The sequence below is a fragment of the Melanostigma gelatinosum genome, assembly GCF_949748355.1.
Source record: "Melanostigma gelatinosum genome assembly, chromosome: 23".
NCBI classification, from domain to species: domain Eukaryota; kingdom Metazoa; phylum Chordata; class Actinopteri; order Perciformes; family Zoarcidae; genus Melanostigma; species Melanostigma gelatinosum.
In genome coordinates, this window is record NC_136656.1 from 2609892 (window position 1) to 2624737 (window position 14846).

At 44.0% G+C, this 14846-nt stretch overlaps 1 protein-coding gene across 3 annotated transcripts in view; it reads left to right on the forward strand.

Annotated features, from left to right (window-relative positions):
- shroom4 (shroom family member 4) overlaps positions 1 to 14846 on the forward strand; it is a gene marked incomplete at its 5' end in the record, with an annotated part of 38244 nt that overhangs the window by 8015 nt on the left and 15383 nt on the right. For 2 of the 3 annotated variants that reach the window (XM_079295373.1, XM_079295374.1), the window contains 2 exons: positions 317 to 468; positions 14232 to 14396. In XM_079295373.1, coding sequence (XP_079151499.1) covers positions 317 to 468; positions 14232 to 14396 — 317 coding nt within the window. Of the gene's footprint in view, positions 1 to 316; positions 469 to 9924; positions 10065 to 14231; positions 14397 to 14846 lie in introns of those variants that run through there. The other variant, XM_079295375.1, reaches the window with a different exon arrangement.

Below are 14846 nucleotides of genomic sequence, written 5' to 3' on the forward strand. Positions count from 1 at the left end.
CCTCGCACCTCACTCAGTGTTTCACCCGTTTGCTGCACTGAAACATCCCAGCGATGCGTTAACAACTCGGGCTCCACCACTGTGTGACACACACACACACACACACACACACAGTCTGTTACAGAGGAATGTGATGGTTCTGCGGGATGTTTTGGAGATGCCATGGTGACAGAGACAGCCTCACAGAAAATGTCCCCAACAGTTAACTTTGGCAGCATGGTCGTATCCTGAAGTGACTTCTGTGACTTTCGCTTCTCTTAATCTGCATGTGCTTCTGTTTCTCGTCTCATCTCTCAAACCGGTTCTTTGTCTGCAGATCGAGGATGGAGGGAAGGCCGCCCTGTGCACCAAGCTGAAAGTGGGCGACGAGCTCATCAACATCAACGGGTCGGCGCTCTACGGCAGCAGACAGGAAGCCCTCATCCTCATCAAGGGATCCTACCGGATACTGAAGCTCGCCGTCAGGAGGTACACACACGGATCCTTCACAATCACTTCAAAGGGAACATTGCAGCATTTGTTGTTCGTGTGTTTGGTGCCGACACTTAAAGACGTCTTGGCGTTGAATCGGGGAAGGAAGGTGAGGGAGGAGACGAGAAGGAGGTCAGATTCTGCTGCTTTGCTCACACGCAAAAAACAAAAGCACACCTCACAGGAAGAGGTGTGTGTGTGTGTGTGTGTGTGTGTGTGTGTGTGTGTGTGTGTGTGTGTGTGTGTGTGTGTGTGTGTGTGTGTGTGTGTGTGTGTGTGTGTGTGTGTGTGTGTGTGTGTGTGTGTGTGTGTGTGTGTGTGTGTGTGAGAGTCATCTTTTGGAATAGAAGTTAAACCTTAAAGGAGTCAAGTGCAGAATATTTATGATAATTTCAGGAAAATTCCAGTATTTTTCTAATAAATTCTCACTTTTGTAAACTATGAATACAAACTTATTGCCGTAGTTCAGTCTCATATTAAGTGAGGAAAATGTAAAATCTGTGTGTTTTAAAGCTGCATTGACGTTGTTGTTGTTTAAGACTTTGCGGAAACAAAATCAACATTTTATCACCTTTGGAAAGTTTATAAAGTTACAGAGAACTTGTTAGCAAACAGTTGCCGTTTAACTTTAAGTTGTGTTTCTGGCTAACTGGTGAATTAAAGTCCAATATTTACTCTGTTATTGCTCTGTGTTGGGCTCCGCCCACACTAATACATTTCGTGTTTTAAAACGCAAAACTTTCGCTCCGTGTTTAGATCCCCTAAAACACCGTTTTTAAAACCATATTCGTGTGGATGCAGCCTGGGTTTTGGCCAACCATTGAGATAAATATCTGTCTCTTTAGCTGCTAAATGCTCCACTATGTGGGTCTATGATGAGCTTTAATCATCAGTGAAGCTGTAAAAACAGCTGAAAGACCCTGAAAAGCATGAAGAGTCACTCTGAGCGGATCCATCGATGACGTAAATAAACATGAATAAGAGCAGCTTTGATGTTTATGTGCAGCATCCTGGTTCTAGATGAAGTGCTGCAGGTCTCTGAGTCCCCCCCCCCCCCCCCCCCCCCGCTGGTGTTTTGGCTCAGGAAGCAGAACGAATGGCAGCGTGAATATTTCCACGAGTAGAGAGTGGATTACAAGGAGCCGGGTGTGACGGCGGCAACACATTCACACTTTCTCCTCTCTCCCTATCTGGGAAATGAATTAATGAACGAAAGACTCTTTCCTACCTTGTGTTGTTGCCACTTAGTGGATGAAGGTGGGAATGAAGCACACATTGTATAGTAAAAGTTTAAAGAATGTTTTACTTTGCAGCTTCTCTGCCCCCCCCCCCCCCCCCGTGAGATGTCCCTGGTGTTAGAATCACTGCTCTGTCCTCTCTGGACAGCTCCAGACAGCTGTTTGGCTGCAGAACGTCTTCTTCTGCCGTCTTTGAAACCAGATCCAGCAGTCGGAGCGTTGCTGGTTTTTTTTCCTGCTCCTGTTTGTGCAGCAGTAGGCCGACACACACACACACACACACACACACACACACACACACACACACACACACACACACACACATGCAGTATAGGTTCATTCACACAGACTCAGACAAACATGGTTTTAGGAATGCAACCGGTCATGAGCAATCCCACCCAGTTAAATCCACTGTGTGTGTGTCAGTGTCTGGTATGTTCTGCATGTCTGACTCATACGTGTGTGTGTGTGTGTGTGTGTGTAGACATGTGTGCATCATTATCCACATGTGCTCCACATGTAAAAGCAACACTTGTTCCTCTCAGATTAGAGTTTCCTTCCTACACATAATCATAATGTAGAGTATAATAACAGTATGTAGACGTGTTTGCACATATTCTCTGTTGGTATAGGATATACAGTGTATATATACAGTGTGTGTGTGTATATGTGTATATATATATATATATATATTTGTATTTCATAAATGCAGATTCATGAGAATTCCCATGATGCATCTAAAACACTGAACACTAAAGGCACCACTCTAGCAACAAAGCGGCCTCGTTAAAACGGCGTTCATTCCGCTGTGATTACCGTTAGTGTGTGTGTGACTGAATCGGTGTGTTTAATATGGATGGTGTGCGTATATTACTCTGTGTGCCGGCACAGAGAGCTGGTACTTGTATTCTGGCAGGAGCGCTCTAACCATGGCCACCACACGCATGAATTAAACCCACTTCGATTGACGCGTTACCGACACTAATGGCCAATCAGGGCTTCGGCATTGGGCGTGACCCGTGACCCGTGACCCCGACTCCCTGTGCCAGTTCCAGTCATTACTGTAGGAACCAGGAACCCTCTGGAAGGTAGCGTAGGAGTTCTGGCTCTTCTCGTATAGTTTTAACAGTGGAAAAGGAGCCTTAGTCCAAAGCCAGAACCTGTTACCACCTCTTTTAACAACACGAGGGGGCCGTTGGTACGGTGATGGCATGTGAACCGATGGACCGCTGGTTCTTTTCCTGACTCGTGGGTCGTTATTATTGGGACTGTAAAAACCTGATGTGTGTGATGGAGGCAGAAATAGCCTCATTGTATTAAATGTCAGGAGCATGTTAGACAAAGAAGGAATTCAAAACGAGAATCCTTTTATGTTCCAAGGGTTTCCTCTAGAACCAACCCAGGGGGGTTCTCCCGAGAACCATTTATATTCCAAGGGTTTCATCTAGAACACATCCAGAGGGTTCTACCGAGAATCCTATAATATTCCAAAGGTTTCCTCTGGATCCAACCCAGGGTTCCTCATGAGGCTCCTAGAAAAACCCTGTTGCCGTGTTGACACTACGAGCGAAACAGCAACATTCTACAAGTCATTTTCAAAGTAAGCCAGTGGTTCTGGGGAGTAGGAACCCCTTTGGAACCCCTTCTTTCTAAAAACTAGTCTCTTTCTGCGCTGCTCGTGGTGCCCTCTTACTTCACCACGACTACCTGGTCTTCCAAGATGGCTGCCCGCCAAACATCTGTCAACATTTGCGCCAAGTTGCGTGGACTCCTTCTGCATATATGTTTTTATACGTGTCTGCATACATGTTTACATGTATGTTAGTGAGTGTGAGAAATGCATTTGTGCCTTTTCTGTTATTCGAAGCTCAATTAAAACTCACTTAACCTGAACTGAGATGGAGAGCAGCGGCATGGATCCCCCCCCCCCCAACAGTGTTTTACTGCGGGAGCACTCGTGAATAAATGAGCTTTTCTAACGGAGAGAGCAGGCAAGGAAAAATGTACATAGTTGATTTAATTACATGATGTAAATGCAGAGGAAGGAAATGAGGAGTTGGCGAGGAGAGATGACGAGTTGCTCCACTTTCGGGGTTGGAAAATGGTGCTTTTGTGCCACTTTTCTGCTTTGATACGCAGGCTTGTATTGGATTTATAAAGGGCTGTATTGTATCGGACAGGTTTTCCATGACGGAGTTGTGCAACACCGGAAATATAAAACATTTGATTCTCATGCTCTTTGACTCCTAGAAGGATGTTAAAACCATTTTCTCACACTCTGTTTTTTGTTCGTTTCTCACTTTATTGTTCATTCTTTAAATATAATATCTTAATTCAGACTCGCTGCATTGTCCTTGCACCGCTGAAAGAGGAGCAGGCATGCAGGCTAAATTTGGCAAACCACAGGAATTTAGTGTGTTTGGGCCCATTTGACTTTTAGATCAGTCGTGATGCTTCACGGGCATTTTAACGAGCAGACTGAAGATAAAAAAGTGCCCACACTGCTGTTAACTCATGTTTTATTTTCCTCTTACTTAAGACGTCCACTAACGTAAAGAACCCAATAACAAGACAGCGTAAACAAAGGATCATTTAAGAAGTGTGCTTTCAAGCAAACGCCTACGCAGGAGCAGCAGTTGGATTCATTTTTGGCAGTTGAAGGACTTCATTACCCAGAAGCACCTCCAAACAATATTTAACCACGTAACGTCACACTGCTGTACGTAATAATACTGTACATGGAAATAAAATAGAAGTAGAACGGTCGTTGTTTTTGTTATGGTGACAACCACGTCGGTGTAGCATTAAAGCATGGTGGAATGAGCTAGCTAGCGTGTTAATTCCACCATGCTTTAATGCTACACAAAATCAATGCTAATTTTAGCGATTTACTCCGCTCTCTGCGCTTCTTAACGTTACTACTACGCTGCTCCTTTTGGTCGTTGCTGCAAAACTTCACCTCAATGCGTCCGCGACTTGCCGTAAGTCGGTTTAGTTTATACGGACGTTAGCGCTACAACGACATTAATGGCAACGGTGCACATAAAAATGGCCGCCGCTCTGACCATCCTGCTACGTGGGATTGTCTCTTCTACTGCTGTTTTATTTCTACCGCTTCATCGTTTCTATTTTTTAAATATTGCATGAGGAACTCTGGTACACATGTTGTGTGACCTTTCACCTCCTTTGTCAGGGGGTATTTTTGTCTTTTTTTGGGGTGTTTTTAAGTGATTCATTTTTCCAATACACTGTATTTCTGGAAGGGAAAGAATGTTTAGGGATGTTGTGTTGTCTCGACCTGGAAATGTTTCTTCGATACTACTTCCTGTTTTCACCGACCTTTTGTTAGATCTGTGTGTGTGTGTGTGTGTGTGTGTGTGTGTGTGTGTGTGTGTGTGCTCTCTCAGTGGGCAGCCATGAGACAGGCAGGAGAACATTCCTCACCTTCAGCATTATTTCCTGTTCTTTCCTAAGTTTCCTCTCTCTACTTCCTGTCCAGCTTGGACTTCATGCGTTGGTGAAATATGTGTGGGAAGAAGAAACCTGCAAAGACCAAGTAGTTTGTATATATATACATCAATCAGAGTTTATATACGACTGCTGGTGGAACAGGAAACTGCTCTTTCGATGGAGGGTTTATTGTTGTTCATACACTTTAAACAAACAACATATGTTGTGTTAATGAGTGAGCTTTAGATGTGGTGCATTCTGGGTACCTTTGGACGGAGCCGGGCTAGCTGTTTCCCCCCGTTTCCAGTCTTTATGCTAAGCTAAACTAACTGGCTGCAGGCTCCAGCTGCAACACAATCAATAACTGTGTTTTCCCCAAAATGCTGAACCGCTATTTGAAGGATTAATGACGGGATGATGAAGCCTGACGTTGTGATTTTCGGCTAATTAGACATAAAACCTTGTGTTTCAAGTCGTTTCCGCCCGAGAACACTCGGTAGAAGAAGAATAGAGGAGCAACAGTCTGCACTTAACTCGTTAAGTGCATTTAAAATACCCAACACAAATATTTCAAATCTATAACTGTGGTCACATGTGATATTCTAACACGAGAAGAAATTTAGAAACAAAAATAACGTCGGCAAAATGCTGAAATTCAAGTCAGGTTCAGGCCATTTTGGCGCTGAAACTTTTGGTGTGTATATAATTTATGAATTAATATTTCTCTGTCTGGTTGTGTCTTTCTTCTGCGTCAATAATCCAAAATGAAACCTTTGGGTTGGGTTCAGGTGTCAAGTTTGGCAATATTTTGGCTCTAAATCTATGTACATATTGAGAAAATGTGCCTTTTGCAAACTAAAAACTTTCAGCTGTTTGTCTTATTTTCATGCTGTCAATCTTTTTTCAAATTCAGAAGAAAATCCAAACTACAGTTTGGAGATAAAACAATCAGATTACAGGGCAACAAATCCCAGATTGGAGTTACGTGGCAACAAGAAACGCTGGAGGAGTGAAGACGAGGAGATTAAAGACGATAACTACAAGAAGCTGACGTCTCGTTTGATGTTTGATGTCTCGACAGAACTTCGTGACAAAGCTCTTTGTTTCATCTCTGCTACGCACAAACTAAACATTTATTTTGGCCAAGTTTGGGGGGGGTTCAGTTAGGAATAAACAGCAACCTGTGTTGATCGCTGCTTCAGCAGCACACACACACACACACGTCCCGTTGTTTAGGTTTTTGTACCACAGGGTCTCAGGAGACCGGGGCAAGACCGAGGTCTGCGGTGCCAAGACCCATGAAACACAATAGTCTGCCCCCCCATCACCGCTTCCCAAACTGAACAATACGCATTCCTGGCATTCCTCAAGACCTCTTCCTCACACACACACACACACACACGCACAGATGCATGGGTCCGATTAGGGCGCTGGCTGTAAGTGATTTTGCTTGTGATGCTGTTTGGGACGGATCATCCACGTTGTGGACAGAGAAGAAGGATGTGTGTGTCTGTGCCTTAGTTCAGGATGCTTTATTCTCTGAAATGCCAGAGGGCGTAAAAACAAAATGAACTGTGAAGAAGCAAGAAGACAACGAGTGTGACCGACAATAAACGCCACAAACCAACGTCCACTACGCAGCGGACGCACGTAATTAACGCTCATATTCATGGACTTTATGTCCTTTATACACGGCCCGTATAGAAAGAAGTCAAACACTGCATGCACGATGAAGAAACGAGGGGCTAGAGGGGCGCGGGTTCGAATCCCGGGCTGGACGGGTTCTCCGGGTTCCTTTCACTGATGACTAAATTCTGTTTAAATTGTGCTAGCAATTACACATAAACTCATGTGTCGATTTAAAAAGATACTTTTGCACGTGATAATTGTTGAATTGCTATTTATTCAGTAAAACATGACAACATTCTGCTGTTTCCAGCCTCTCAGACGAGAAGGTTTCCTGCTTTTCTTTGTCTGATGTGATAAAAAAAACTGAAGAACGTTCAGATTGGAACTATTGTCTGCAATAATATTCAAGGATAGTGAAAATTGTGTGTGTGTGTGTGTGTGTGTGTGTGTGTGAGAGAGAGCTCGTCCTCTACGCGTGTGGTCTTCTACAGTTTATCCGTCTCCTCCGGGCTGGTTTTTATTAACTGGCCCGTTAAACTGCGGCTCCATGATACACGACACTGGCCTGACTCCCTACACACTGTCTCACACACACACACACGCACGTTAAAATGATGTTTCTTTTATGGAAGAGGAACCAGGACATGAGGTGTCATCACACTAAATCACTGATGTTGATGGAGAGAGAGAGCTTGAACATCAGACATCGTACAGTTTTAACTCCTGAGTGCCTTCAGGAACCAGTCATTGAAGATGCACTGTGTCTGACGGAACAGCATCTAATACTCGCTGTCAGTGTTCTTGACAGTTAGATGAAGTTAATGGCAGTAGAGTACACACACACACACACACACACAGAATGTTCGGGGATCAAGCAGTAACAAACAGCGCATTGTGCTGCAGATGCAAGAGCGGACTTCACCCTTCCTGCCATCGACCTCCTGTATGAGCCTCACTGTACTGATTACCTGGTGTGTGTGTGTGTGTGTGTGTGTGCGTGTGTGTGAGAGAGAGATACTTTTGTGTGCGTCTAAGGAGTAAATGCAGGTCAACGTGTGTGTGTGTGTGTGTGTGTGTGTCATTCAGAAATCCATTATCGAGGGTGATGAAGACCCATAAGACACACACACACGCGCACACACACGCACAGAGCAAACAAATAGTTCCTGATTGCAGGCGAACACAAAGGGGCCGAGGGGAGGAGGTGAGGTTGTTGAGGCTTTCTGGCATAGTTAACCCTTCACCCTTCTGACGGGAAGACTGGGAATGTGAGGAATCTGCTCACATGCATGTATATAACACGCACACGCACACACACACAGTCTGCAGGAGATATACGTCTCCAGGAAATCCTTTGAAGCCCTCTGAGGGCCTCGCGTTATTAAGTGTCTGCTGTTGCGAGGTTGGTTAAACTTCAACAGAGTTCACGTCGGACACCTCTGGATGTTTTTCTCTGTGAGGTTCAAGTCTGGTGAGAATAACGAGGCGGTGGAGCGTCACTGATACAGGCGATGGTTTTATCGGCTGTTCAATGTGTATTTACCTTCATGTTTGAGCCAGAGACGGTGAACAGATTGGGTTGAGCTACAGTTCAGTCCTTTCACACGTGCTTCCGAGTGTACGTATAAGTGGGACGATAACAAAGTAAAAGAAAAACTGCTGATTCTATATTTGGTAAGAAAAGTAATCTTTGACTCAAGTTCCAGTCATCAGATTTATTTCATGCTTATATATTTTATGTAAGAGTTCTGACTGAACTCCTTTCAGAGGTTCTCAGGACAGAACTTGAAACGATCAGTCACGTAAACTCAATCAATTGACAGAAAATATCATTTTTAAATTTCAGCATCTCAAATGTCATGATGAGCTTTTCTCTGATTTATGTCGTAAATTTTAATATATATACGTGTGTGTATATATATATCTATCTATATTGGGATGGGATTTTTTTTTCTATTTTCTGAAATTGATAATCAATTGATTAAAAAAGAATTATTAAAAAACAAAAAATAATATAAAATATTTTAGTTCGAGAAATTTATTTTACATTTTTTGGTTACGTATTTATTTATTTTGTTTTTATCAGGTAGCATTCTGTTGAGCTGACAGGAAACAACAGGAAAGAGGGGGGGGTGACATGTAACATGTAATTATACGCTTGGTGTCTGAAAACCCCAGGATGCCATATTTTAACATTTAATTTATTCTTTTCAATTGAATGTTTTTGTCAGCTGCTAGATGTGAGGAGTCAATTATCCTTTATTCATTATTTTATTCCGGCAATAAGTGGAGATACTTTGCACATTTACCTACTACAGTAGATACATTATTCCCTCCACAATCATTGTTCACTACTAATATTAAACAGCAGTTTGTCTGATATAAATCCTGCAAAATTCCAAGATCCTCGTCCCAGTAAAGTACAAAGAAAAGCCTAAAATAAAGCTGGTTATCATGAGCATGCAGGAGTAACGTTAAGGTCTGATGATGAAGAAATGCGTCGATGAGCAGAGTAATAAAAGTCACCTCTCCTGTTCATCCATCACCTGCACTCGATGCTTCTGTCTCTAACTGCTCCGCCGACTCCTGAGTTCTCCTGCAGACCTCCCGTCATCGCTCACATTCCTCGTCTTTCACCACATTTTGTTTTTCTCGTCTCTCGGCCAAACCGAGACAAGAAAAGCCCCCTCGTCCGTCCAACTCTCTGCTTTCTTTGCTCTTTCTATCACTTTTTCACGCTCTGCAAACACACGTGCACGCTAACACACACACACACACACAAGGAGGAAGTACCTCTGCATTACCCCCCCCCCCCCCCCCCCGGTCAAACAATAACAGTGTGGAACTCTGGGTATTATTTTAGCAGCCGTCCACCGCTTTATCTGCTCCCCACAATACTTCCTCTCTCACTGACTCACGCATCCTGCCTGGGAGGGGGCGAGAGAGGCAGGGAGACAGAGAGAGAGAGAGAAATAGCCATGTTTTGTCTTCCAGCGAGAGGAGCGAGGGAGGAGGAAGAGGAGGGAGAGGGGACATGAGCATCGTCGGGTGGTTTATTCCCTGCAGGCTGCTTCACATCTTCAGATGGACACTCGGCTCTCGGACACTTTTCCACCGACGCAACGAACAAAAACCTCAACCCGGCTTCAGGAAAACCTGCGAAGAGGACTGAGAGTCGTCCGTGTTGCCGAGTAGACGCTCGACTCTCTGAACTTGAACTCCGGGGTGTCGGGGATGCTGGGGAGCTCAGTTTGACAGCGCATGCTTCAGAGTCCGGTAGGTCTTTGCTGAGGTTGCACATCAGTTTAAAATGAATGATTTCATCTTCTACGCGAGTTCTTTGAAGACTCTTTTTGCGGGAATTCTACTTTCTTACACTCGACGAAAAGGTTTTTCCATTTGGCCAACAGTAGCCACGCTTCTATCTGCAAGGGAGGGGTTGTTGAGCAAGAATCTTGTTCTTATTTACAATCTTTTTAATCAACCCTCCCTTCTTGTTCTTCCTCTCCTCTGAACGTCATGCTTTGCAACAGTTTCTGTCCTCATCAGTGAGAGACAACTCTATTCGTCTGGCTGCCTTTGTCTGCTGTTCCTGCTGTACTGTATTGAGACTGTGTGTGTGTGTGTGTGTGTGTGTGAGAGTGAGACTCAGATTATACGCGTTTGACCTTTTCGGTATCAGTCAGCTGTTGCAGTTTCTGAGCATTAAGTGGGACATTCCAGCCGATCCTTTTCACAGAGGCTCATTCAGAGCTGCAGGACGCAGAATTCAGAATGTCTCGGCCTTTGACTTCTTTTTCTCGCCATTTGTGTCTCATTTCACGCGTCAGCCACCATTACATATCTGTTTTTTGTGTGTTTCCTTGATCAAATCCTCACTTTAAGATGCACGTAAAACCTGGAAATGTATTCATGAATGGGAGCTCGTCGTGATTGGATTTCCTGGTTGGATCTCGCGGTCGCGGCGACATCACAGCAGCGATTTACTCGTTATCTCGGTTTTCCACGTCCAGGACACGCCGTTACCTCCCGTACGTCAGCACATTCTTAGAAAAACATGATTCATGTGACTCCTATTTGCATAGAAACAGGGAGCCAGCTGGGTTACAGTGTCGGAGAACAGGAAAGGGGGATTTCTTTGGATTATGTTATTAACAACTTGTACAGTTGATAGACTGGACAACAGCGCTTTGCTGTTCCCTGTGTCCTGTAAATGAAAGGGCCGCAGTTTACAGAGTGTCACTGAATGCAGCAAAAACTTTAACACTCCCCAAGAAAGATTTTGGTCCTCAAGAAAACTTCACCTACAAGAACTGGAACCTTTCTATGGTTAAATAGAGCCGGTCGACACGGAGAAAATCAAATATCGCAACGTTACGGACCACTGCGATGACCAGAATGCTCTGTGACGTAGTAGAAACTGCTTATTCGTAGAAAGGATGTTGTTGATATGTCCGCTTGTCACTGCCTCCCAATATCTCAGCTTTGGTTTCATGTAGAAGATGCAGTTCTAACTATAAATCACAAAATTGCTGATCCTCCCTCGAGCTCTGCTCTATTGGTGATGTGGTTTTTGAAAGAACTTTCTCCTCTGCACGGCCACAAAACATGACAGTTGCTTTCTATATTACATTCTTAAGTTGCACATTTGTCTTCATCATACTCTCTCCATCTAACTTTGCCGTCACGTCGTTTGTTTTGACTTTCCCGGTCATCAATCTCTGAAAGCTAAAGTTGGAGAAAAGAGGAGGTGGTGGGTTCGATGATGGTATTTTCTCTGGATGAGTCTGGACAGTTCCCACACATGTTCATGCACACACACACACACACACACAGAGGGGGTAAAGACACACAAAAAGAAACACACACAGCCTCCATATAAACTTTCTCAGGGGATAATTTAAGGACATTGTCAGCGGAGTCGAACAATCGGTGGGCTCAGATAGAAATCCCTCTTAAGGAGCGAGGACCGGGAAACAAGAGTGTTTATTTTGGATATGGTGCTCCTTCTTTATCATAAACAATAATACTCAGAAATGGTGCTTTTCCTTTCCCCTCACGGTGCCAGGATCCGCATTCCTCTCCCAGAATTCTACCTCCAAATGTTTCTCTGAAATACCCAGAATAGTCTCGTTTTACTATTTGTACTTTCACTTTGGGAATCTTAACCGAAGACTCTCCTGGGGGAATCAAACCACTTTACTAGACTCAGACGTTCTGCCCATCCAGCTGTTGACTTAGTGATTTCCAAAGCTGTATTCTAGTCCCAAGTCAACAGAGACAAGTCCATGTTAAGTCAGTTGAGACTATTCCAACTTCGGTTTGAGTCTAGTCAAGTCTCAAGTCAATCAAGACCAGCCTGAGCTAAGTCTGCAGAAGTCAAATGAGACGAGACCCAGTCCACAATGAGTCTTGTCAAGTCTAACTTCTATCAAGACCAGCCTAAGCCAAGTCTAAAGTCAAATGAGACAAATCTCAGTCAAGAAGTAGTCTTATTGAGTCTAAAGTCAATCAAGACCAGCCTAAGCCAAGTCTAAAGTCAAATGAGACAAATCTCAGTCAAGAAGTAGTCTTATTGAGTCTAAAGTCAATCAAGACAAGCCTAAGCCAAGTCTAAAGTCAAATGAGAATTGTCTCAGTCCAGAATAAGTCTAGTCAAGTCTAAAGTCTACCAAGACAAGTCCAAATCAGGTTAAAGACTAAGCCCAGGCAAACATGAGTTTTGTTCAGTCTCATGTCAATCAAGACGAGCCCAAGCCAAGTCTGATGTCCAATGAGACAAGTCCCAGTCAATAACGAGTCTTAAGTCTAACGTCTATCAAAACAAGTCCAATACAAGTCTGGAGTCAAATGAGACGAGCTTCAGTCAATAACAAGGTTTGAGTCTTGTTAAGTTTCACGTCAATCAAGAGAGGTTGAAATCAAGCGAGTCTAGTCAGTCGAGACAAGTCCAAGTGAAGTCCCAGTCAAGAACAAGTCTGATCACGTCTCAAGTCTACTGAAACAAGTTTAACTCAAGCTAGAGTTCTGTCAAGTCTTGTGTCAATCAAGACAAGTCCAGATCTGGTGTGAGATCAGTCAAGTGTCAAATCAAGTCAAGTTCAAATTTTGTTAAATGTCGAGTCAGTTGACACAAGTCCAAGTCAAGAAAGAGACTTGTGAAGTCCCACATCAAATGAGACAAGTCCAAACCCGGTTGGATTCTAGTCAGGTGTCAACTCGAGACGAGACGAGCCTCAAGTCAGTCCAGCAAGTCCACATTAAGTTTGAATCTGGATAAATCTCACTCAAGACAAGTCCAAGTCAACATTGAGTCAAGCCAAGTCAACAGCGTTTGTTGTTTTCATACGACGAACATTTGTTTCCGTTCAGCTGCAGTTTTCCCAACTGTTGTTAATCTGAAAGACAAACACATCGTGGTCCATTCAGACCTCTGAGAACAGCAGCTTTATTGCTGACTGGGCATCCTCTCTTCATATCCTTTTTATTTTCACAGTTTTTCTTTTTGTTTCCCTTTCTGTCTCACGCTCACACACACACACACACAGTCTGCAGGGGGTTGAATTGGATCTGGCCAACATATGGGGTCGGAAGTCTGTGTAAGGGACTTAGGGAATATCATGGGATACACTGGAATGTCTGGCTTCCGATCAGACTGGGGAACTTACAGTACATGTCGGATGAGTTTTTAATGGCAGCCCAATCGAAGGCCAAACAACTTCTGAGGGGGCTGTTTCCACACAGTTTGGGTCGGCAAGTTTTATTTGAGCCCTGATCTTGAGAGACACTTGCCAACTGTGGCTGCGAATAAACATCTTGTCTGGATAAATCATTCTGTTTCGACCAACACAAAACAACTCCATGTTTCTTTGAACAAGAGGTTGCAAAATGGAAAAAGTGACGTACGGTATAGGAAGGAAATGACGTCCGTCAGGGTTCATTTATCCATGTTGCACATTTACTGCATATAATTAGACTGGAAGGGTTCATGCAGGAAATGCAACACCACAGCAGCTTCTTAATATTTGGGCAAAATCTCACTTGGTCAAATAAATTTAGCTTGTGAATCAGTCCACAACTAACCTCTGGTTCTGAAAATGAAAGCCAATACTGAAGAGTCTTAAAGCTGCATTCTCTCTAGTGTCCACCAGGGGGCGACTCCTCTGGTTGTATAGAAGTCTATAGAAAGTGACTCTACTTCTCTCTTGATTTATTCCCTCAGTAAACATTGTAAACATGAGTTTATGTCTCAATCTCTAGTTTCAAGTCTTCTTCAATACAGCATGATGTTCATTTAGTACATGATGGTCCATTTAGAGTCACACACACCATAAAGCAGGGGATGCTTTAGGGCGGGGCTACACGGTGATTGACAGGTCGCTACCAGAGCCGTATCAGCACAAAGCGGCTCTTCCTCACCTGAGTCTCACCTCTCTCCCACAGGCGCAGCGTTCCTCTCCTCAGGCCTCACTCCTGGCACCTGGCAAAGCTGTCGGAGCCGCCGCTCCCTCCTCCTCCTCCGGCTCCTCTCCCCCCTCCTCCCCCTCTGTCTGCCATGCAGCTCCACCCCGGCTCGTACACACTACCCTGGCACACGACTGACAACAGGTGAGCGGCGGATTGTCACGCTTTATGTGATGAAGCGCTACATTTTACAGCAAAATAAATCATTTACCTCGCTTATAAAAAGTGTTATTGCATCTTTAAATGTTATAACATTTGATAACACCAAACAACATTTTCAACCGAATGACAATCAATAAAACCCAAAGTTTAATTCCTGTGAGGTCACTTTTCTCACTTTTCGACTCCTATTATGTGATTTGAACATGCGATTGTGATTTCATCCACTGCTAAATATATTCACTTCCTCATTCCAGCTGTCGGGAGTTTTACAATAAAACACTTGCCGGTGTGCAGGTTTCCGCTGTAGGTTTGAATCCCACACAATGAGCCTGAGAGGACTGTAAGTCACTGCCAGGGAGCGGGTGACATCACCGTGTTTGACTCATGTCAACACTGCCCACGCAGGAAGCCCATTGGTCTATTTTGGGCATT